The 23848-nt window shown below is 40.2% G+C and overlaps 8 protein-coding genes and 1 long non-coding RNA gene across 13 annotated transcripts; 4 read left to right on the top strand and 5 right to left on the bottom strand.

The window, feature by feature from the left end:
• Positions 1-1889: 1889 nt before the first annotated feature.
• On the bottom strand, positions 1890-2962 carry LOC6561747 (transforming growth factor beta-1-induced transcript 1 protein). Of its 2 annotated transcripts, none has more exons than XM_032736123.2 (2): positions 2813-2962; positions 1890-2767 (listed from the first exon to the last, which is right to left on the bottom strand). In XM_032736123.2, the coding sequence occupies exon 2, from the start codon at positions 2751-2753 to the stop codon at positions 2184-2186; it is 570 nt and encodes a 189-aa protein (XP_032592014.1). In that variant the 5' UTR covers positions 2754-2767; positions 2813-2962; the 3' UTR covers positions 1890-2183. The 2 variants fall into 2 exon arrangements, with proteins under 2 accessions (XP_032592014.1, XP_001988952.1); XM_001988916.3 differs by having other exon boundaries at positions 1890-2754.
• Positions 2963-5923: 2961 nt separating this feature from the next.
• LOC6561748 (protein hunchback) lies at positions 5924-6670 on the bottom strand. The gene is made up of 2 exons (XM_001988917.3): positions 6654-6670; positions 5924-6570 (listed from the first exon to the last, which is right to left on the bottom strand). The coding sequence occupies exon 2, from the start codon at positions 6527-6529 to the stop codon at positions 5972-5974; it is 558 nt and encodes a 185-aa protein (XP_001988953.1). The 5' UTR covers positions 6530-6570; positions 6654-6670; the 3' UTR covers positions 5924-5971.
• A 9-nt stretch (positions 6671-6679) lies between these two features.
• On the bottom strand, positions 6680-7082 carry LOC122322441. The gene is made up of 3 exons (XR_006246608.1): positions 6952-7082; positions 6798-6854; positions 6680-6743 (listed from the first exon to the last, which is right to left on the bottom strand). It is a non-coding gene; the product is annotated as an uncharacterized LOC122322441 (long non-coding RNA).
• Positions 7083-7583: 501 nt separating this feature from the next.
• Positions 7584-8963, top strand: LOC6561749. The gene has a single exon (XM_001988918.2). The coding sequence runs from the start codon at positions 7918-7920 to the stop codon at positions 8896-8898; it is 981 nt and encodes a 326-aa protein (XP_001988954.1). The 5' UTR covers positions 7584-7917; the 3' UTR covers positions 8899-8963.
• LOC6561750 (glucosamine-6-phosphate isomerase) lies at positions 8895-11776 on the bottom strand. Of its 2 annotated transcripts, XM_001988919.3 has the most exons (6): positions 11637-11744; positions 11174-11281; positions 10979-11106; positions 10373-10914; positions 10025-10085; positions 9111-9145 (listed from the first exon to the last, which is right to left on the bottom strand). In XM_001988919.3, coding segments are annotated over exons 2-6 (831 nt in total). In that variant the 5' UTR covers positions 11272-11281; positions 11637-11744; the 3' UTR covers positions 9111-9143. The 2 variants fall into 2 exon arrangements, with proteins under 2 accessions (XP_032592404.1, XP_001988955.2); XM_032736513.2 differs by lacking the exon at positions 10025-10085 and having other exon boundaries at positions 8895-9145; positions 11637-11776.
• Positions 11777-12331: 555 nt separating this feature from the next.
• On the bottom strand, positions 12332-16451 carry LOC6562730 (lamin Dm0). 3 transcript variants are annotated; one of them, XM_032736282.1, is made up of 5 exons: positions 16355-16451; positions 15712-15780; positions 15032-15510; positions 14258-14961; positions 12332-14129 (listed from the first exon to the last, which is right to left on the bottom strand). In XM_032736282.1, exons 3-5 carry the CDS (start codon positions 15498-15500, stop codon positions 13425-13427), a joined length of 1878 nt encoding a protein of 625 aa, XP_032592173.1. In that variant the 5' UTR covers positions 15501-15510; positions 15712-15780; positions 16355-16451; the 3' UTR covers positions 12332-13424. The 3 variants fall into 3 exon arrangements, with proteins under 3 accessions (XP_032592173.1, XP_032592174.1, XP_001988956.1); XM_001988920.3 differs by having other exon boundaries at positions 13359-14129; positions 15032-15507; positions 16355-16429; XM_032736283.2 differs by lacking the exon at positions 15712-15780 and having other exon boundaries at positions 16355-16420.
• Positions 16452-16707: 256 nt separating this feature from the next.
• On the top strand, positions 16708-19790 carry LOC6562731 (ATP-dependent RNA helicase WM6). Its single transcript, XM_001988921.3, has 8 exons — positions 16708-16819; positions 17039-17306; positions 17453-17676; positions 17737-17920; positions 17985-18103; positions 19012-19143; positions 19213-19615; positions 19676-19790. Exons 2-8 carry the CDS (start codon positions 17108-17110, stop codon positions 19687-19689), a joined length of 1275 nt encoding a protein of 424 aa, XP_001988957.1. The 5' UTR covers positions 16708-16819; positions 17039-17107; the 3' UTR covers positions 19690-19790.
• Positions 19791-20152: 362 nt separating this feature from the next.
• Positions 20153-22470, top strand: LOC6562732 (glycoprotein endo-alpha-1,2-mannosidase). The gene is made up of 3 exons (XM_001988922.2): positions 20153-21153; positions 21462-21690; positions 21759-22470. Exons 1-3 carry the CDS (start codon positions 20168-20170, stop codon positions 22017-22019), a joined length of 1476 nt encoding a protein of 491 aa, XP_001988958.1. The 5' UTR covers positions 20153-20167; the 3' UTR covers positions 22020-22470.
• Positions 22471-23056: 586 nt separating this feature from the next.
• Positions 23057-23830, top strand: LOC6562733 (protein tesmin/TSO1-like CXC 5). Its single transcript, XM_001988923.2, has 2 exons — positions 23057-23219; positions 23270-23830. The coding sequence occupies exons 1-2, from the start codon at positions 23063-23065 to the stop codon at positions 23788-23790; spliced, it is 678 nt and encodes a 225-aa protein (XP_001988959.1). The 5' UTR covers positions 23057-23062; the 3' UTR covers positions 23791-23830.
• The last annotated feature ends 18 nt before the right edge of the window (positions 23831-23848 follow it).

Below are 23848 nucleotides of genomic sequence, written 5' to 3'. Positions count from 1 at the left end.
ACACTTTCATCGCTGACGGTAGAACACTTTAAACCGATTTGTATTACAATTTGCACGTAGATTGCAAAATGCAAATTGGCTGAGATTAATAATTGTCATATAAATAGTCATTAATCAAACGTCTCTCAGTTTATAATTATAGTATTCAACAGAGTATGTAGTATTGAACTAGTATTAAACTATTTACACATTTGTGAATAGCAGCTAATGAGATTCAGTGTTATTGAGATATCGACTTTTATTTCGCACAAAACATTTGCATGCAATTAGTTGTTGTTAAAAAATAAATTAACTTTTTTGGTGCTTCATTTTGAATACCAATTTATCGCGAGTTTAGTAGTGTAAATAATGTGTCAATTAAAAAAAATTAAAATACGATATGGAAATAATTGCACATTAAAAATCGTTCGCAAACAAAATTAAATTCAAATGTTCAAAATGTAAATTTTTCAACTGCAAATTGCAGTAACGTTTAAGTGTCTCTTTTTATCGCAACAAAATCGTGTTTTCTTATCAGACGCAAATATCCACAAACATGCAATAAGTGTGTCGGAAATTTAGCAAAAAAACTAAAGGTATTTTATTTATCTGTTGCAGCTGCACAAAATCTCCTTACTCGTTGTTACAATGTTCACAGTTTATTTTCTTTGTTTTTTAACAATTGTATTAAATTAGCGAGACCAAGCGCGTTAGCAAAAGAGTCGGAAAAGCGTATGCGGTTATAGCCACGTTAACAATCGCGTTGAGCTGCTGTGGAACCGCTTTCCATGCGCTACGTTTTACCAATGAAACTGAAACCGGCAACGAGGCAACTGCAAAAGCCGCAAACCCACAAAATCACACAAAAAAAAACTTTTCGTCGTCGTTGTCGGTTGTCATCGTTAGATTCGTATGTGTGTGTGTGTGTGTGTCTGTGTGTGTCAGTGTGTGTGTGTGAGGGTGTGTGGGTGTGTTGACGAGTCTATTTTTCACCCTTGCAGCATATTTCCCTTGACTCGCCCTGTTACTGTATGCGGCTGTGAATGATGAACTCTGTTTGCTTATCATCGGGGTAATCCTTATCCCAGCGCGCACTGATAGTCAATACGTTTTATATATATATGTATATAATATATATATGAATATGGAGATAATCATGTTGATTATGTTTTGTCTCGCTCACTGAGAGCCATGATTTCATCTCGAAACATGATCTCATCCCGTTCTGCACTTACTACTTGACATATGTGCATCCGTTCAACGCACGCTGCAAGTGGGTAAATAGACAAATCAAAACGTTTATTTTGAAATAGAGTACACAGAAATAAAAGGAAAAATACATCGATTTTTTAACTAGGCATAAAACTCCAAAAAATTCATTTCATCTAACAATAATAATATCTTAAATCATGCCGATTTTAACTGATAAAGAGCACTTTTACCAAGTCTTCTTACGAGCTTAAGAAAATATAGACTTAAAATACTACCGACTCTGAAACGAAAGTTTTTCAGTACGAACTACATGATTTTTTTCTGTGTAAATTGGGCAAGGGTTGCTTATCTCTGTGGCTTTCATTATGTGGGCAAACATTCATAGATGAAATTACCCGCGGGTCGCGCTTGGATAAAGATTAAGATTAACCACTAACCTTATCATAAATGAAAAACCCCTTAGAAGACCTAATTTATGGAATTTCGAAATCAAAAAGAAAAACGTTTTGCCAAAGTTTATCAGAAGTTACGTTTTGAAATTAAGATTGCATGAGAAAATCGAAATCTATTCCAAGCGACTTCCAACTAATATTAGAGTATTGATCTAGTTGCCAGACCATGATCAAATTTAGCTATTTAGTATTCAGAAGTGGTTTAGTTTGGCATTTTGTTGATGAGGTTCATATTAAATCCAGCTATTTGATTATTTCTACATAGTTTATTGAGTCTCCGATCGAGATTAAAGGTACATGTGTAATATTAACTGGCTGTATAACAAAGACTCACCAACAAAAGCTCGCATCCAGTTGAGGATAGGATAGTAACATATTGTCAACTTGATTTGAGCTTGTGTTAGTGTCCATTTTTTAGGATATGAGCAGAGACACTCCGAATCTTAAGGATATATTATCTTTGGAGAGTCGAAGCTAATTTTTCTTTCGTTTTTTTTCTTTTTGTATGTTATTATATAGGGTATTCAACTGCGATGTTAACTAGCAGGTGCAGGCCGGACAGATGGGCTTGTCTCCCTCGATGGTGAATGTTTTCGTGGTAATTGGATTCTCGCAACGATTGCAGCAGAAACAATCCGAATGCCATTTGGCATTCATGGCGACGATGGCGTTTTCGGTTATGGGCTTCTCGCACTTGGCGCAACGCACCGCGAACATATCCTCGTAGTCCTGCTTGCAATAGGCCTTGCCGTCTCGCTCAAAGAAAGCGCAATCCTTCAAGGGCTGCTTGCAGGCGCCATCGCAAACGAAACAATTCTCATGCCAATTGGTGCCCATGGCGCGAATGGTCCTATCGAGAATTGGCTCCTTGCAGGCGGCACAGGTGCTCGTGTAGCGTTCCAAAAAGCATTCGCTGCACACAGGCTCCCCCTCCTGAATATTGAAAATATCATCCTTAATCTGCTTGTCACAGTCACGGCAGAGAAAATGCTCCGGATGCCATCTCTTGCCAAGTGCGCAGACAACACGCTTTGTAATCATCTCCTTGCACTTGTGGCACTGATAGTGCTCCTGCTCTTCCACAGCCTTGTCGTTACTCTTGGACTCCATTCTGTGTGTGTTAGCTAAATTGTACTCATCGCACCAACATTCAAATCAACAAAACTCACATTGCACGTGACTAAACAATTGGTGTGTGTATTATTAGTTTATCGTAATTTTGATTTTTCTTTTTTCAATACACAAACATATATTTTGGATTTCGGGAAATAAAAACGGAACAAATACGAGAACGTGTTAATTTTGTGCGACTCAAAAACGAAATGAATTGGATAGGCATGTACGACCATAGAGCTGCTTAACAAATATTCAAAGGCTGCTAAGACTGCCATAAATTTGTTCTACAATTGTATCACACTTGTTATGCAAAGCTTGCTTGTTTTATTGAAACTAAGGTTCGGCATTTATTCAAAGTAATTGAAAGAGAGAATAGATGGATGGCTGTCAATTTGTGTAGCTAAAGATTCTTAATAATCGCATAAAATTCAAAACCTGAAACGCCACAACTGAAAATCGTTAAGCACACTTGAAAATAAACTTCTTTTTTATGCATATTATTACATTGTACATCGTTTTAAATACATATATATAACCTTTTGTATGTTTTCTCTGTGACCGAGAGTCCTAACCTAATTGCATTTGTTGCAACTGACAGCCGGAGGCTATCGATCCGATGACTACCCAACTAAATCAGCAGGGACTGCAGCTCATTCCGTTCCAGCATTGCCCAAATGCTCTCAATCAATGCATTGCTTTGCCAAACTGAATGTCAATTTATAGAAAAAAGTGTTGCATAAATGTCTTGCTTCGTTCAACAGCTGCTTACAGAAATTCCCAAATGGTTCTAGCTTCCAGCTTGCTAACATGCGCCATTAAGTCTTACGATTAAGGCATTCTACGGAATCATTATTTTTTTTTTACTCTTTGTTGATATACGTTTTCGTAATTGGTAATTTTCACAATGTAGCAACAAATAAAGGATCTGAAACTGCTTCAAGGTTCGCAACCATGTTTTCACTGGCAGGACTTCCAGTCAACTTCCACTCATCTCCTCAAACTTGATGGTGCTGAACAAAGCCGTTCCATCACAGATGTAGCCACCCAGAAGCATCCAGTGCTCACTTGATAAGCCGCGACACAGTTTACTGATACTGGAACACTCAAAAGTAGTTGGTTTGCATAGTGATCTTGCGGCCAAGAATAACCATTTTGGTTACCCGTCCCTTGGGCCATGAATGAACCGCATTCGATAGACACACACACAAATTTCTTTTTAATAATTTATAACCACAAGTTTCCGAGAAAAAAAACCAACCAAGCAACCAAAATTAGTCACACAAAGAAGCATTAATAATTTGGCCAGAAAGGAAATGAAAAGCCACCACATCATTTTTGAAAACCAACCCCTCAAAAGATGGCATCTACCCAGAACTCTAAATGCTTACAGCTAAGTTTTGTGCAATTAATACAAAATGCTTTTCATACTAAAAATATTTAATTAAAGCAAAATACTTGGCGCTTTCCGCCTGCACAGCAATTAACAAACGGCACACACACACACAAGCGTGGTCCAGGAGAGTCCAAGTTGCAACACCCCCATCCTCCTCCACTTGTTTCACCCCTTGTCAATGCAGCATAGTATGTGCCACACATATATTTTAACCCTGCAATCATAAGAAGTAGCTGGAAAGGCTATGATGAAATTACGAACATAGTTTTAATAGTCAGGGGCAGAAACCTCCGACCCAATTAGACAAATGTATTCCTGAGCAGATATTAACTGTATCATTAGGTAAATCCACCTATTTATTTTATTTTTCCACACTTTTTAAAAAACGATTACTTTTAATGTGATTTGAAATCTATATGAATACTCAATTTTAATAAATAAATAGAAAAAAATCAGATTTTATTCCCAATTCTTGTATAAACTCAAATATTTTTGGACTAGTATAGGGTATCTGCAAGTCGTACACAATCATCTATAGTGATATTATTATTATTGTTAGTTTGTTGTTGGCTTGGACGCCACGTAGCCATTCAGGCTGGCATTGTTTTTGGGGCAGGGGCACTCATAACGCCATCGCGATGTGGGATTGCTCCACTGTACATGTCACCATTTCATTTGCTGCTGCTGCTGCTGCTGCTTCCGCTGCTGCAAGGAATTCTAAATTGTCCAAAGAGGATGAGGTGGAGTTGGGATGGGGATTGCCATTTGGACGGGTCGCTTGAGAGCTTGTTGCGCAAGTTGAAAGGGAATTTGTGTCAGGCTCTTTGGCGACGTGTCTGCGTATGCAGAAGTGCGTGAGTGCGAATCGCAGGAGTTGAAGGGGAGCCAAAGGATACCAGTTGCATAATTATATACTCAAATTGTTTTATTGAAAAGCATTTCATTTAAACATGTGAGCAATGCACGCCATAATTGCTGCTTCTCTTTTTCTAATTGCATGCACACGTTTCTGGGACAAGTTCAAAGAATCCATTGGGAACAAGTGTTTTACTTTTTGAGAGCCTTTACCTCTTATTACAGTTAAATGGCATAGAAAAAGTTGTATTTTTTGAGGTTAATGCTGCGTTCTGTTGGAGTCCATAAATCTAAACAAAGCGTGTAGAGATATTATTTATGGGAATGGGGCAAACTCAGGGGGAGTAGGATGGAGCATAGGGGTGCAGGTGGCTCCTACATCTCAAATTACAGTTTACAGTTTTATTATAATACATAAAATGTGGTTTAGATTGGCCAGCAAAGCATCTTCATCAGACTATTGTATAGCATCCATATTGTCTTCATTTATAGTGGTTCGTATCTGCAAGGATATTTAATATGCGACATGCCGTTCTTCCAGCCATTTCAACCTATTCCACAAACACAAAAATCCAGACAAAAAGTGAACCAATCTCATGTCAAAGGCCTTTGGTTTCAACTACAGTAAAACTGGAGCTGGCTGCCAGAGTCAGTCGTCAATTAGTCGGTAAGTATTTACGGCCGCCAATTGGGGATTTATATTAATTATGCAATAAGGGTTAAGCGGTCGTCCTGGGACACAGCTCACTAGACACAGGATACACAGCGAGCACATTGAACTTTGCCAGTCCAATGTAATCGAATTGAGCCAGTGGAGAAGTTGGTCAAACAGCAGTTTAAATTTAAATTGAAATCAGTGTCAGAAGCGTGAAAATTTAATTTAAAAATATACAAATAAATTAAAATAGTCCGAATATATATATATATATATATACAACTTAGATTGATAATTAACTAATTATGTTTAGTAGCGACGCTTGTCCTTGTTGCTGGGCTTCTTCGAGGAGATGAGAGTGCGACGTTTCAAACGCTTCACTTTGGTCTTCTCACGCTTCCGCAGCTTCTCCTGGGCCATCTCGATAATGGTGTCGCGCAACTGTAATCTGTAGCTCAAGAGATTGGAACGCTCAATGCCCAGGACATCATTCTCATCGTGTGGTACTCGATTCTCTGCATCATCCTCATCATCGGTTAGCATGGCCAATTGGCTTGCTGCCCAAGCAGCATCTCCAGTTAGCTGTTGTTCTTGTTGTTGTTGACCCTGCTGCTGCTGCTGTTGCTCTCTTTCTTGTTGCTGCTTGAGCAGCTCCTCGGTTAGAAGCAGCTTGGATGTGGCCCATTTGATCACTTGATGTTGCTTAAGGCTTATTTGCTGGCGATATTGAAATAATTGTACGCCCAAATTTGTCTTGGGAAATGAATCCGTCTCCTGCTCCGACTCGCAAGATTCCGTCGCTGGCAGAGGATTCACCACGGCCACTGGTTTCTCGCTGCCCACGTTGCTCTCAATTGAATTACCCATTTCGCGTCCAAATGCTCTAACGGCTCAATTCTCTATGACAGCTGCAAGTAATTTGCCACCGATATATATATGCGAGAAGGTTGTAAACTTTTTGGCAAGTACGCACAGGTAGGCATCGACTTACCTAAAAGGGGTTAGTTATTATCAGCTACCCCCTTTGTTGTGCACACCTGGGCTGGATTACCTCACACTTACATAAGCTCTAAGCAAGGATCTGGAAAAGCAACCATTTATTGTTACTTCTTGGGTATCTTATAGCCCGCCTTACCTGCCAATAAGTTTTAATAAAGTTTTGCCATCAGTCTGCTGCTTGCCCTTGGTATACCTGCTTATCGAATGAGTTCAGATTCAAAATATTAATTTTTTTCATAAATTGTACTCAAAATCACGATGCTTCAATGCAAACTGTCCCCTGCCCATACCTGGCTACACCCATGTGCATCGGTTCTTTTTACCAACACTACTTTGACTTTATCACAAAATGCCGCAGAAAAAGATTAATTATTGTGTTGGATTTCGCTCTTTAGATATTCTACAATGGCTAACAAATTTCAATTGCCTTCCAGGCTAAATATTGTCGTGAATCATTTTATTAGAAATTAAGACTTGTAGCTGGTGTAAGATGTAATCAAAATTTGCATTCAGCAAATTTGTATAAACTTGTAAAAGTTGTAATAGAATTAAATACCAGCACCAGAAAGACTGGATATGAAAACAACTGATGTGAAAATCAAATAGAGTTCATCTACAACATTCAATAAAAAGTTAATACTGGCAATGCACAGGCCGAAGAGCGTCTCAAAAATCCGCATATAACTATAAGATAAAAGTCTTGTTGTTATTTCGAAATTTCACAGTTTGTTTGAGTTGGATAACTAGATGTTATTTTTTCGGTTTACAATAATATTCGAAAATTAATCAAATTATATATTATATATCGTTTTCCAGGTAACCTATACTACCAATCGCTGTTTCAATAATTTATACCAAAAGGTATCTAAATTACAAAAAAAATTGAATAAGAATTGGGTTTCTCTCGTCGACTGCCAAAGTTGATACAAGCGTTTGATTAACAGCAAAATTGTATCCATTTTTCCAGCCATTTTGAAATCATTTGCGTGTACTTTCCAAAATTGAAGATCATTAAAAATGATCAAAAAAGGTTTCGCCCATCCACATATTTGGGAAAACTTAAGTGAAATCCAATCAGTTGGTCAGGCACTCCCCACAAACAGTTTTATACACAGGTACTATATACGATTTTGAGTACCTAGGTAAGCTGCAAGTTGAGTCACGTAAGCAAGTTGGCAGGCCAATTGACCGACTCCTTACCTGGCTGCTATATAAGCTAGTTAACTCTGGCAAAGAGTCAGCATTCGCATTTGGAAATGGACAACGACAACAGCAACAAGAACAAGTCGCAGCTGTTGATGTTCCGCACCCCGTTGGACGCACAGAGTCAACTTTTCATCTTCAATTCACCGATCGAATATGCGGATCAGCAGCTGATTGTGTATCAATATCCTGGCATGCCGAATGGCGAAAGTGGCTATTGTGTTGTCTACAAACGGGATCATTACATCATCAATAATCCACCAAATTATCTGAGTCCCACAAAGCGCAGTTTCCTCAACGAGTGCATACGACAATTGTATCTGATTAATGGCCTCGCCCACAAACTGCACTGGGCTCCAAGTGCAACGTTGAGCAATCGCCTGGAGCTGTGGCAACAGGTGGACATTTGCCTGAAGCCAGAGCGAGTCTGTCCGAAAGATGCCAGTCTGCAGCGAGTGAAGCGACAACTGTTCCGTGAATCCCAACGGCTGCGCAAAACTAAACCCCGTGTCCGTGGCCAGCTGTGGGGCACACAGGTGTTTAACTTTCGGCATATGCGTCAGAAGATTGGACGCCAGCACATACGTCGTGGGTATTTGGGTGTGGCAAGGAAAATGGTGATCGAACAACTAATTCGAGAAAATATCAGACGTGAAATAATCGAAACGCCATCGGTATGCCAGAACGTCATCAGTGCTGCTGACGGCATCTTCAATGTCAATGCCAGTTTAATCAATGAGATATGTAGCTATCATCGCAACGGGTCACGTCATCAGCCGGCGGTGGAGAGTCGCCTCAGTGCTGCCGAGCTGAGATTGCGGAATAACGAGGCATGTCGCCTGACGCAGCGTGCCAAGCGCCTGGAGGCCATGTTCATCCATGAGCAGGTGCGTCGCGCTGCCCAGAATCATCAGCTCATACTGGAGGAGTCGGTGCGTTCCATCTTCTATGCCAAGGAGCTGTTTCGCCTAGTCGAGGATCACGAGGAATTTGTCTACACGGACAATCAAATTCTGGAGCGTGGATGTTGTTAGGTTTTCACTGTTTTATTTAGTCTCCACAATGCACATGTAAAAATATATATATATTTTTAGACATACATTCCATTTTTTTTGTATTGTAAGTAATTTTATTATAAAAATAAAAATGCATAATATGAAAATTATTTGTAACTGATATTTTCTCCTTGAGTTCGAAACAAAATAAGACGTGCCACATTTAGCACTAGGGTTGATTGACCATTTGCTGCTCTATCAGTTTGGAGTGCACATCCATGAGGCTCTGCAATGGTAGAAAAATATTTGTTTTAGATATTCTTAATAGAAGAAATACTTAATTTTATCAATTGCCTAATGCAATCTTAAGAATTCAGTAATAGTTCTCCTTATCTTCTGGCTCTGCGAACAATTCTTTCAGTTTAACAATCTATATGCTTAAGATGTGCAAAATGTATAATTTATCAATATTTGTTTATACTATTTTTATCCATAATATATTGCGAATTTATTGAGTTGACTGAAATATTTGTCAAAATGAAATATATGTGTATATTTAAGAATTCTTGAGTCATTAAGTTGAGATCTTCAACACATCAAAAAGTTCTTCTATCAAGATTTCTTGACTTAATGGTCTTTGTTGGCTCACGTTTCATTTTTTTTTTTTTTTTTTATAATCTTATAAGGTTTTATATTAAATATTTTTGGTCTTCATCAGCTTATATGCATATTCTTAACAAAATAAGTATATTTAAAGCTCTTCGTCGTGTTACACTTTCTGATTTCTCGGATTTAATTTACATAATATATTCTGTGTTTATATATATGATAGACCCATATACACCATCGATATACGTATGCATATTGAGGTATTCACATTTTATAATAATTTTTCATATTGCTTCTATTTATTTGGGTGAACCAGCTGTAAATATGTTTTAGATTTGCTAACATATGTTTATCAACTTACAATTATAATCAATTCAGAAGAGAATTTGTTGCAAATGATAAGTGCTCAATTGAACCGCTGAATATTGCGATTACTGACGCCTATATTTAGTAAGTGGGACACCACAAAGTCAGATTGTATACACAATCATTTAAAAAACAAAATCTCTTTGTCTCTCCCTTAATATAAATAAGAGTTTTCATTATTCTACATTACATTTGAGGTTTGTGTAATCTTCCTGGGATGCGGCTGCATTTTTCGTATCTCTGAGTATGCCCTGTAATATTAGCAAAGTTGATGCCAATCAGGCTTTAGCAAGCTTTAACTATAGTCATAAAACGAAGCCGGTAAGTAAACAGTAGATAATGGGTTAGCATGCAGAGTAGTTATAGCACCTCCAGTTAAAAGCAGCACAAAATATTGTCCATATCAAGATAAATGTACATAATTCAAAACAGCTCAACTCTACCCGAAGAAAACCAACACCTTAACTAGCTAAAGCTTTAAAACTGTTCCAAATCCAAAACCAGAATTGAACTATAATTGCAGTTGCCTCGAGCATACCTTGAAATATTTAACCGTCTTGACGCGCAGCTCCAGCGTTGCATCCTCATCGCAGATCATCAGCGTGTTCGCGTGCTGCTGGAATGCGCTGACAGTCCACATATGATTGACGCCCTCCTCAATGGCCTTGTACAAGGCGAAGGACTTGTGGGCGCCCGTAATCAAGATCATCACCTCATGCGAGTCCATAACGGTACCCACGCCCACAGTGAGCGCCTGCTTGGGCACCTTGCTCATATCATTCTCAAAGAAACGGGCATTCGCTTCAAGTGTGTCCTGGGCCAGGGTCTTGACACGCGTTCGCGACACCAACGATGAGCCAGGCTCATTGAATGCAATATGTCCATCGGGTCCAATGCCACCAATGAAGAGTTCTACGCCACCGGCTTCCCTAATCTGTTGTTCGAACGCATTGCACTCGGCAACGAGATCGGGCGCATTACCATCCAAAATGTGAACATTCGCCGGATCGATGTCAATGTGCTTGAAGAAATTGTGCCACATAAAGTGGTGATAGCTCTCGGGATGATCGCGAGGCAAACCTGGCAAGAAATGCATTTGTTATTTTAATCGCACGAGTGGGGAAAATAAACACTGAATACTTACCCACATACTCGTCCATGTTGAAGGTCCGCACATAGCGAAAGGAGACCTTGCCCTGCTTGTGAAACTCAATCAGCTCCTTGTACATACCCAATGGTGTGCTACCCGTGGGCAGACCCAGTACAAAATATCTGGCAAATATATATTGAGAAATTTATCGATTATACTTTTCATAAGCGTAAACTAAATGGTCATTACTTATCGGGACCCGGTTTGAAGTCATTGATCCGCTTGGCTACATATTTGGCGGCCCATTTGCCAACTGAGTCACTTGATTCCAAGATTATAAGTCTCATTTTTCAGGGACTGTGAATTGTTAAAAAAATGCATTCCCGATAAGATTAGATTAGATATCAATTTACTGCATATTTAAACAAGAGCATTTTTATCTCGCAATTGATACGCTGCCCATTGTTTTGGGCCTGCTTACAGTACACACTCCATATAGCGATTGAAATACTTTTTAAAAGTACATACGTTATTTTTAACACATTTAAATTCTACTCAATAATCGATACTTAATACTATCGAGAATAATTCTTTGCGATAATTCACCATTTGAAAACATTTGGTCAAGCAAACAAACTGCTTTCAACAGCTTCGAGTGTGTGAGAAAGAGAACGACACATGAAGGACACTAGATGGTCGTCAAGTTGCTCACCTGTAACAATGTCAACGAATGTTGTTTTTGTTTTCTTTCTTTTTTGCAATGTTCAATAACAATAACAAAGGCAATCGAGGCTGGCTTTGCGACAACACACCGTGCGGTTGGCGTTAAGCAAACTTGGAGACTAACAGCAAGCTACGATTGCCGTTCCAATTTAGCTGTCAATTTATACAGAATATAACAGATATATTTATATGTGTGTATATAACGAGCCCGATTAGCTCTTGTTATGCGGCGCTCTGAGCGATAAAGAGAACAACTTAATCGTTGTATTTACGTAGAAATGAGACCTTGAGATACTTTTTTGTCCGGTGTTATCGCAGCATTTGCAAGGCGTAAAATTCGGCCGGCGAAATGCGTCTCTGCAAGTAGAAAGTAAGTACGCGGAGCACAAAGAGAACTGCTTAATATGCAGTAGCAATAGTTGAATGAACTTGAGCGCTGAGGGCATATGCTTTTGAGTGGGATTCGAGAGCTCTGGCGTTGCCAGATAGTGGCAGCAAAGCCAAAGAACATGAGTTGATTTCCAGGCATATGCATATACATACAATTCAAAAATAACTCAAAACAGAGCGTAAGCAACGAAGTGTATTGAATACCCTAATAAATGGCTTATTAGTTTGCGAACTAGAATTGGCGTAAATTTTTATGAAACATTTTTATTTATTTAGCAGTTACATATATATGCTTAAGATTACAATTTAATTTGTAGGTTTTTCTTATTTTTTATTTGTTGAATAGTTTGTCGTGGCCACACCCACGCATAAAATAAACGCCGCAAAACTTTCTTGGGTTGAAGTTTAAACCGGTTGAGCGCCCAAAAAGATATATATATATATATATGTATATAGATATTGAAAACAATCTAATATGAGCGCCAAACCGAGGGAGAGATTGCCTTCGAATTTTATTTGTTTTAAAAATATATATTATTGCTGGCTTTCTTTTCTTTTTATTTTCTCACATTGCCTTTTTATGCGTGTTTTGTCTCTTCTTGTTCTTTATATGTTAGATAGAAATTTGTATTTTTATTTGATCTGCGTGTAAAAAAAGATACTTATCTTACTATTATGTAGTCTGATTTTTTGTTGATATAGTTTTTGTTTTTATTAGTTATTTAACATGAGCTCTTGTCGTAATTTTAATGCTGCTTACAAAACTATATGTATATTTATGTCTATTTATTTATATATGGTTGAGGGGTGTTCTTTGCACAAAATGCATCGGAAATGCTGTAAAACTCAGCATTTGCAAAGATTTTGTAAAAAAAAAAGAGGAAGAGTTGAAAATTATTGTTTTCTTTTGTAAATTCTAAATGGTATATTCTATAGCCTGGAAGTAGTTGGGGATTGTTAACAAATATACCATATAAAGTCTACAAAACTACTGCTTATGAATACGTAAAGTATAGTTGAAGTGGGGGAGTAGTTTTTGAATTCGAAACACGTAACGTAAATTGAAATTTGTCATTTTTTTGTTGTTGTTATGGAGAAACACAAAACAGAAACTGAATTTTTAAACATGTGGAAGATTAATATTGAAGACATAAAGTTGTTCATGTAAACCTGCTGCTCTCTTGTTGCAGGGATATACAAAAAATGAATAAATTAATTGAACGTTTTTCTTATAAATGGGGTAAACTAAAATATATAAACTTAGCTGTCTAACGGGGTCTGTTATTGTTGTTGTTGTTGTATAAATTGTCTGTCTGGCTATGTGTGTGTGTGGTGTGGTGTGTGTTTAGTGTGTGTAATTGTTTTTTCTGTTAACTCATGGCAGCTGTTACATAATCGCGCACTTCTCGCCGGCCTGCTGGGGATCGCCGTGCTGATGATACAGTTGCTCGTGGCCATCAACGGCGCTGACGCTGCGACGACGACTGAGACGCGATGAGGATGAGGACGACACATGGGTGGACACAATACGCTTGATGCGCTCCAAATTGGCAACCGCTTCGCCATCGCTATTCAACAGAGCCGTCTTCGTATTGTCGCCTGTGATCCATTTCTGTTGCTTCATCACAATGTTGGATGGTGGCTCGTGGCTGGCCCGCGAATCCGATGACCAAACGGTAACCGTAGCATTCGGTTCGATTTTAACCGAACGATGGAACTTGTATGTGGTGACCGGTCCACCATCGTTGACGGAACGCTGCAGTTGCCAGCCACCGATGGCGATCTCATCGCTGCCCTTGTTGTACAGCTTGACGTATTTGCCCTCGGGATCGATCTCTTTGATTTCCACATTGCCCTTGGCACTGGCCGACACATAGAAATCGGACACACTTCGATCCTCCGATTCATCGACAACGGCTCGTTTGCGTTTTAGTCCGCCAGACGGAGTGCGACGCGAGGGCGTGGCACGTGAGCTGCGCAAGGATTGACTGAACGACTGCACCGTGGCCGAATTGGCGGGCGTTATATTCAAGCGCGCCTCCTCACCCACCAAAAGCTTGTCGTAGGCAGCGATTTCCAGATCCAAAGAGACCTACACGGAATTGAAAAGGTTTTTAATTTTAGATGATCTTGAAAATAAATATTTTCTATTTAGAACCAAACTTGGCAATCTTCAATTTAGATGTTATAGTATATAGTTTTAGGTATTCCGTCACCCACCTTGATGTCCATTAGATCCTGGTACTCCTGCAGCTGATGGGCCATCTCATCGCGCAAACGATGCAGCTCCTTCTCTAGCATGGCGATATCATTGCTATGGCGCTCACGCTCGTTGTCCAGCTGCTGTTCCAGCTCGCGGATGCGCACATTCAGCACAGCATTGGTCGACTCCAGATCGTTGATCTTGGCATTGAGGCCATCGATGCGTATGCGTGAATTGCGCAATTCCTCAATGGACTTGTGCGACGAGTTGCTAGTGCGCGACGCGGAATCCTGCAGCGAACGGATCTTGGCCTCGTAGAGGGCTTCGATGTCTTCGCGATTGTTGCGCATCTGTTCCTCGTATTGGCTGCGCAACTCGTGCAGCGATTGCTGCAACTTTGCCTCGTACTCCGACGAAAGACGTCCATCGATCTCGCTGTATTCAGTTTGCCGAATCCGACGCGATTCGTTGATCTCCTGCACATGAACCTGATCCTTGAGCGAGAGCTCCTCACGCAAACTCTGTATGCTATTCTCCAGATCCACACGCGCCAGTGTCTCCTGTTCGAGATTCTTGCGCGAATCCTCGAGCTGTTTGCGCAAACGATCCAAATCCTTAAGGGCCTCATTCAAATCATCATTGGCCTTCTTGCGATCAGAATTGGCCTGCGTATATTTGTTGCTCAGCTCATTTGCACGTGACTCATAGATTCGGGCATTGGCTACAGAGTGGCAGGAAATTAAGATTGATTAATGACTGATTAAGCAAAGTGAATTCAGAGTCACACTCACACTCTGCTGCACTGCATTCCTGGGTCTTTTTATCGAGACGCGCCGTCAGCTCCTCGTTCTCCTCCCACAGGCGCTTTGTGTCGATCTCGAGTCGGGCACGTTCGCGTGCCAACTCATCGAGCATGCGACGTGCATCGAGCAATTCATTCTCATAGATATTCTTAATGTTGGTCGTCTCTCTGGTCACAGTGTCCCGGGTCGTTTGCACCTCGATGCTGAGACGTGAGTTCTCCGTCTCCAGATTGCGTACACGATCGATATAGCAGGCCAGACGATCGTTCAGATTCTGCAGCTCCACCTTCTCCACGAGACGCGAATGACGTGTGGGGCTCAGTGGACTATTAGCTTGCTGCTGCGACTGCGACGACGATTGCGACTGCGACGGTTGGGGTCCGGTTGGCGGCAGCGGAGTGGAGGTGCTGCCGGGCTGCGGCGTCGCGGTGCCAGCTCGTCGAGATTTCGATGACATTTTTTCACTGCTGCAAAAAACGTATAAAAAATTATTCAAAACCTATATGAAATAGATAATAAAGTAATCGACTAGTAGATATCCTGCACACAGAATGCAAAGCTGCTGCTTTCTTTAACTTCCGGGTTTTTAGGTTAATGCATATACCTCATATATTTACAAATACAGGGTATATACACATAAAATACATAAACACACACTTTTAACTGACCTTATTAAAACGCTGTGTTTGCTCTTAGCTCGAGTTTATTTTTTGCGCGCAATCTTTCGCTTTTTGGGCCTGATAAAATTCCAAACAGAAGCAAGAAAAAAATAAGCATCAGAAAGAAGAAATAATAATAAAACTGCTCAAAATGCGTTCAGAGAAAGAGAGAGCGAGCGCAATTGAAAGCGAAACGAGTTTGTCTCGTCTACTGCTGCCTCTCTCTCTCTCTCTCTCACCGCCTAACATGTTACCCCAGTTGATTTTTTTCACTCAAGCCGACTGTACTAAAGCGAACGAACGAAAAATAAAATAAAAAAACAATTGAGTTACTTTAGCGGCGTTTTGTTTATGGGCGTAGGGTAAAATTAAGCGGGTGCGGCATTGAAATGCTTGTTAAATATATGAAATAAACACGCGCGCATTTGTTGTGAAAATGCATTCGGCTACTTGGCTGAAATGCAACGCCTCAATTTACACAATATGGCGTTTTTTATTCACAATTTGGTTTTTGACAGTCGCATTTTGTTGCAGCTGCAGGGGGGCTGCACGCGCAATGCCAAAATTCGAGAGGGAAACTCACTTGCACTTATATCACTAGCTTGCTCACAATAAACTATTTGAAAACGGTTTGGGGTATTTACAAACTTACGTGTTTAATCGTATTTTGATCGAATACTGCGCAAGTTTTTGTGCAACAAATTTTTATTACCGACAGAAAACGCGGCCGACGTATAGTTCTATTGGGTAGACTGACGCTCAAAGTATCGATATTTTCGCGTGACAATAGCAAATATCGATAATTCCTAAATGCAACCCTTCACGAAGTTGGTAAATTGAAATTAATTTATTCACTTAAATAAATAATATTTATCGTACTGCATAGTGCTATGCGAAATCTATGCTTTATAAATATTGAATTTTAATCATTTCCCTTTTTGTTAGCTGAATTTGTATATCGAATAGATACTGCGTTTATCGAAGAGCCGCCTCATTTTGGATAGTAGGAACTATACTTGCACTATCGACGTCACGTTCAGAGTCAGTCTTACTTCTCCAAACTCGCTAAAGAATAATAATAATTATTATTATTAGCGAAAAAACGAACGTGTGAACAGTAAGTGAAACTGCAAAACAAGCAAATAAGCATTTGATAGCGGGCATTAAATATAGTTTCGCAATATCTTGTAAAAAATTTGCTGGAATGATTCAATGTACTGAAAAAACAAGATGGCGGCGAGCATACGCCGGTTTGGCAAACGGAAAACGCGGCATTTACAACACACATATACAGACACATTGTAAATTACAAAAGCCATTTTTATTTCGCCCCCAGAATTTTGCAAACAGCCTTCCTAACGTAGATACGCACAAAGAGGAGTAAAGCAACCAAAAAAAAAAAAATATGGCTGATAATGACGATCTTCTCGACTACGAGGATGAGGAGCAGAACGAAACCACTGCCGTTGAGAGCCAGGAGGCACCAAAGAAGGACGTGAAGGGCACCTATGTCTCCATTCACAGTTCGGGCTTCCGTGACTTTTTGCTAAAACCAGAAATATTGCGTGCAATCGTTGACTGCGGCTTCGAGCATCCATCAGAAGGTATGTAGAAATTAGTCTGTGATCGACTCTGAGCTATACCAAGACTAGTGGGAATGGGTTGCTAATTTGAGTAGAGAAAAATATGTACAGTTGTGCATGCATATGGTAGTTATTTATTATTTACGCTCATCTGGCAACATTTGCAGTTCAGCACGAATGCATCCCGCAGGCTGTGCTCGGCATGGATATTCTCTGCCAGGCCAAATCCGGCATGGGCAAGACGGCTGTCTTTGTGCTCGCCACGCTGCAGCAATTGGAGCCGGCCGATAATAACACCTGTCACGTTCTGGTTATGTGCCACACCCGTGAGCTGGCATTCCAAATCAGCAAGGAGTACGAACGTTTCTCCAAATATATGCCCACAGTTAAGGTATGTATAGATAGCAATAATGGAGAAATTTATTTTATTAATTGCTGCTTATTGCTCTAGGTGGCTGTATTCTTTGGAGGTCTAGCGATTCAAAAGGATGAGGAGACACTTAAGAATGGCACACCGCATATTGTTGTTGGCACACCGGGACGCATTTTGGCATTGATACGCAATAAGAAGTTGAATCTGAAGCACTTGAAGCACTTTGTTCTCGATGAATGTGACAAGATGTTGGAGCAGCTGGGTAAGTTTTCATAATTAAACTAATATCTTTATACGTTGCTAATAATATATTTTATGTTTGTTAGATATGCGTCGCGATGTGCAGGAAATATTCCGTAGCACACCACACGGCAAACAAGTTATGATGTTTTCCGCCACTTTGAGCAAAGAGATTCGTCCCGTTTGCAAAAAGTTTATGCAAGATGTAAATATCTCCGTCGCACTTCTACTACTACTACTACTACTATTACGACCACTAGCTATAATAATTAAATACGAAAACGCGCACGCCATACAAAAAATCAACCTAAACAACACCACCAACAAACCACAATTGTTACATTTTCTGCCATTTACCTGAAAACGAAAAAAACCAGTCGAGAACACATATTGTTTTTGTAACTGATTTAAACGCGTTAACAGTAAACGATAACGACAATTGACCATTCCCCAAATGGTTAAATATTTATAACTATATAACTGCCATAAACCATTTTCTAAATGGTTAAACGCGTAAAAGCAAATCGAAGCAGGCGCTGCAAGCGCATAACAAATATCTGAAATCCTTGTCCATAACTATTGAAAACCATTTTCTAAATGGTTAAGCGCGACAAACTGCAAACGAAAACTCGCTCATTGCGTATAAAATGACTCAAAACTCTTGCCATAAATGCCAAAAGACCATTTTCTAAATGGTTAAACGCGTAAAACTGCAAAACGCAAAAAAAAAATACAAAATAACAACAGAATACAAAATGTAAATGCAATCAACAAAAATGAAAAACAAGTGAATGAACAGCAGTCACACACAATACGAACGATACTGAATACTGAATACCGATTCTGATACTGATGCGTCCCCGCAACATCTGATGTCCGCATGGAGCGCTTGCTACTTGCAACACATTCGAGATGCACAGCACAACAACAACAATAAAATACCGAGTAGTTGATGATGGTTATTTAGCGTGGCCGTATGTAGAATATTTTGTAGGCGTACCTATTTCATAAGTTCCAAATTGCCGATTTCTGTCAATCAATCTTAATTGTTTGTTTGTTTTTTTCCTTCAAAAATGTTGCACCATAAACCACATTTCCAATATTTCAATATAGCCCATGGAAGTGTATGTCGATGATGAGGCCAAACTGACGCTGCACGGCCTCCAGCAGCACTATGTCAATCTGAAGGAGAACGAGAAGAACAAGAAGCTCTTCGAACTGCTCGATGTGCTAGAGTTCAATCAAGTAATATCTTGAAATCGAATCCCAATGCTTTTTTTTTATTCATCTTTAATTTGTATTGTATTTAATAAGGTCGTCATTTTTGTCAAATCTGTGCAACGTTGCACCGCGTTGGCCCAGCTGCTGACAGAGCAAAATTTCCCGGCCATTGGCATTCATCGTGGCATGAATCAAGATGATCGTTTGAATCGCTATCAGCAATTCAAAGATTTCCAGAAACGTATTTTGGTGGCCACAAATCTGTTTGGCCGTGGCATGGATATTGAGCGTGTGAACATTGTGTTCAACTATGACATGCCCGAGGATTCGGACACTTATCTGCATCGGGTGGCGCGTGCCGGTCGCTTTGGTACCAAGGGTCTGGCCATCACCTTCGTGTCCGATGAGAACGATGCCAAGATACTTAACGAAGTACAGGATCGTTTCGATGTCAACATTAGCGAGCTGCCCGAGGAAATTGATCTGTCCACATATAGTAAGTTAGCCTCTGTTGCTTAATAATTTGATTACATAGTAATATTTGATCTTTTTGCAGTTGAGGGACGCTAGTCATCTATGTGGATAAGACAGCAATGCTACCAATTATATGAATGAATGATACCATTTTTTATAAACTTTACTTTATATCTAATAAAATACAATCCAAACAATGTGTTGACGTACAAACGCTAGTTATTTATATATCTGTCTCTTTATAATTTTGAATATATGCCTAGTACTAGAAAAGTACAACTTTTGAAGTGTTTTATTTTCATATATAATAAGAAATAATTGCGTGTCCAATTGTTATTTTGGCGTATTTTTGATGTCCGTTTTTTTTTTGTGGACATGCGCAAAACGTGTTGAGTTTCCGGCAGTGTAGGGTTACCAAAAGGGGCTGGTCCTTTGTTATGGGAGGGCGTTGGGGATGGTAGTTGGGGTAGTTGTACAAATAGCGAAAAGCAGAAGAAGCACAAACGACAATAGGCCAAAACAATGTGAATAGAGTCATTCAAGTTAACAAAAAACAAAAAAAAAAACAACAAAAATGCTGCTCAAAAAATATATGAAAACGCGTCGCAAGGTGAAGATTTTATTGCTGGTGACAATTGTCACTCTAATTGTGATCACCTGCATCATTTTACTCGGCTCCTCGGGCCAGAATGGAGCGACAGTTGAACGTTTGCTGGACGAGCGATTCATACAACGTGCCTATCAGCCACAATCCGAGCAGCAGCAGCAGCCAAAGGAGCAGGCGATGGTGTTGCAATCACATCGGGAACATGGCGTCATTGTGCCCGAGAAATATGATGAGCAAAAGATCAAGTCGCGCATCATTCAGAACCGACTGCAGCAGGTCAAACAGCAGCAGCAGCAGCAGCACGAGAATGCAGCGGAACAGATGCGCACCACAATGGAGGCAGTGGCAACGGCTGTGCACATCTTCTATACGGCACCGGTGCCGTGGTACAAGTCCAAGAAGCCACCACAGCCACAGCCGGAGCATCCCAATGATGTGGCACTGCCGCTAACAACGCCAAAACCCGTGAAGGTACTCAATACGGCCTTCTATCCGGCGCTGGGTCTGTACAAGCCCAGTGCCAAGCTGTTGGGTCAGCATTTCGAAAATATTCGCAGCTGTGGCATTGGTGTGCTCATCCTCAACTTTGTGCGGCCCTCGGATCCGGCGCTGTTGCATCAAATCATTGAGATGGCACCGCAACACAATCTGAGCGTCACCTTCGAACTCAGCGTCGCTGGCAATCGATCCGTGGAATTTGTGCATCAACAGCTCCAGGATATTGCAGGGTACATCGAACTGCCGGGCTTTTATCGGGTGTGGAGTCAATCTCGGGGAGCCCTATTGCCGGTGCTCTATGTCAGCAATGCATACAAGCTGAGCGAGAGTCTGGGCCGTCAGCTGTGCCGGCCACCAGAAGCACCAGCAGAAGAGCTGCCGGAGAAGCGAATTGGACATGGAGATATGGGCAGTTTGCGGCGTGTGCTGGATGCATTTTACATTGGGCACATCAGGTGAGGGTTGTAAGGAGTAATGTTGTTGTGGGTTAGATTTGAGGCAACTTTTCCTTCTGGCAATTTATAACTGCATCTATGGAGACTGTAAAGAGTCTAAATTGCATTTTTGAATGCCGTCAGGAGAGAGAATTATGTTTTTACTGAGCTTAAGCTGGACACTTTCTTTAAATGGCTTTTAATTGCCGTGTACAATTTAATATAATACTTTCTTTATTCGATAATATTGTTAAATCCTGCAAAATAAGACTTAGATTTTTACTCAGCTCAATTCATTCATTCGCATTTTCAAATCTTTATTTCGACAGACTCAAGAGCCATGCGGATGTTTTGCGTCGTTTGTGTTTTGATGGCTTCTACAGCAAATTGCCGAGCAATGGTGCCGTCTTTGCCAGCACCTGGAAGAATTGGTCATATCTCAAGTCCTATGCACTGTCCTATAAAATGCTGTTTGTGCCCACCGTGGGTCCCGGCTTTGCGGAGCGTAATAAATTTCCACGACACGGCGATATACAACGGCACAGAAGCAATGGGCGCGTAAGTAGAAGATAACATATATGTTTATTTAATATACACAATAAATAAATGGTTAATCTTATTTGTAGTACTATGGTGTGGCGTGGCGCACGGCCATTCTCAATCATGTGGGCTTTATAAATATTGCCAGCTACAACAATTGGCCCGATGGCAGTCAAATCGAGGAGGTTGCGCCACGTGCTGGTTTCCTTGATTACAATCCCGGCTCGAGGACCAAATATCTGGATCTAACGGCACATTGGGTGGGCAATTTTTTGAAGACACGCCAGGAGGCGGCGGGTGCTGCTGCCCAGAACTGTTATGAGCTGCTCAACAATACGATTTGTTGAAGCTGCAACATGCAATTCGTGATCTTTGAAGAACTCATATCGGGAAAAATCAATTTGTTGCCTTACCCATGTGGAGCAGTCCGTCAGTCGCCCTAAAGCTTCCATTTTGATGATGATTGTATTGATGTGGGGCAAAAGCGATGTGGATGCGAGTGCGTTTACTTTAAAAAAGCAATCAATTGCAATTTGCCACGAAATTACTTTCTTAATGTTAATAAGTCTTCTACAACTTAATATCTGCCTATATACTAGCAACCAGAACAATTATCTATGTATCTGCCAAACAAGAATAGAAAAGAAAAAAACTATGTAAAGTGCAAGCAATATTTAACTAGGTAAACATAATTAACCAAAACAAAGTCAGAACAAATGTTTTACATACTTTTTTTTGCATTCAATTAGTGTTAAATGTAGTAAGATGAACAACAATATCATAATGCCATTCCATATTATATACATATACACAAATATATATACATATATACATTATATATATATATAGAAAGATAGAGAGAGAGAGAGAGAGAGAAAATGTAGCATCAATTAATGAATTGTTAAAAATGCTATTATTAACACTTGTTAAACGAAAGGTACTTAACAAATTTTATCTTTATTACAAGTACACCTAAATAAATCAATATACATAAATATATTACTTTATCTAAGCTTTAATAGATTAACTAGTGCAAAACTAAAAATCAAATATATATATAAACATTCCATATTTATAAAACAAAATCAAAAAGCACAACAAACTGATGAGTTTCCTTCGCCCAAATGATAATTTGAAAGGACTTCCGCACACGCGCCTAACTGACAGTAATGAGTTTTTAATATGTATGTCCTAGTTGACAGTAATGAGTATTTTTTTGTGTACATCCTAAATGACAGTAATGAGTTTTTTATGTTCGACAATTTTAAACGGAACTATCAAATTTCCTACTGTTGCTTTTTTTATGTTTCATTTTGACAAATGACAGCCGCTTTCGAAACTGACTTATTTACAGCATTTTGTTGTTCGGAATTTCGACTCTGGACTAATAATGTTCAATAAGAGATCGATCAATAACTGTGTGCAGGAGCAAAAGGCAAAGCAGCCGGCGCCCAGAGGTTGCTGCTGCAAGCGTTCGCAATGCATCAAAAACTACTGCGATTGCTATCAATCCATGGCCGTCTGTTCCATTCACTGCAAGTGCATTGGTAAGTCCGGCATACATCATTACCCATAGCTACAAATCGCCAGTCTGCAGGTTGTCGCAACACGGAGCAGCGCATGGCGGTTACCACGCCGCCATTAAAAACAGCGATTGCCGCTAAAAGGGAACGCGCCGCTGCGCTCAGTGCCAAAGCAGCCGCTGCCGCTGCCAAGGCTGGCATTAATATCCATTTGCGTCCGGCACCCGGTTCCGCAGCATTTGAGGGCCAACAATTTGGAGCGTCGGCAATGCCGTCAGCAGCATCGTCACCGATTCTACAGGTTTTCGATATGGATGTGGGCAACATAATCACATTGCCGCCACCAAACACTATTGCACTGCCCAAGAAGCCGCAGGCAACGTTGTTGCCCAGCCCCAAGTCGATGCCGCCCAAAGAGATCAATATTATTAAGCCACCAATCACTGTGGCCCTGCTGGAGCGCATGTTGCTGCAGGCAACCGAAGCCACAGAGGTGGACATGAATCCCGTGCAAGGGGGCAAATTAGTATTGAAGGAGTTTGCGCGTGGTTTACGGGAGATAAGTGATATCTATTCTGTTGATGCAGAACAATAATCCATTTACAATTAAAAATATAGTCTCATTGATATAAACAGTGTTTAGTTTTAACTTA

The sequence above is a fragment of the Drosophila grimshawi genome, unplaced genomic scaffold (genome assembly GCF_018153295.1).
Source record: "Drosophila grimshawi isolate 15287-2541.00 unplaced genomic scaffold, ASM1815329v1 contig_1377, whole genome shotgun sequence".
In the NCBI taxonomy this organism is placed as follows: domain Eukaryota; kingdom Metazoa; phylum Arthropoda; class Insecta; order Diptera; family Drosophilidae; genus Drosophila; species Drosophila grimshawi.
This window is presented reverse-complemented; position numbering and strand designations above follow the sequence as displayed.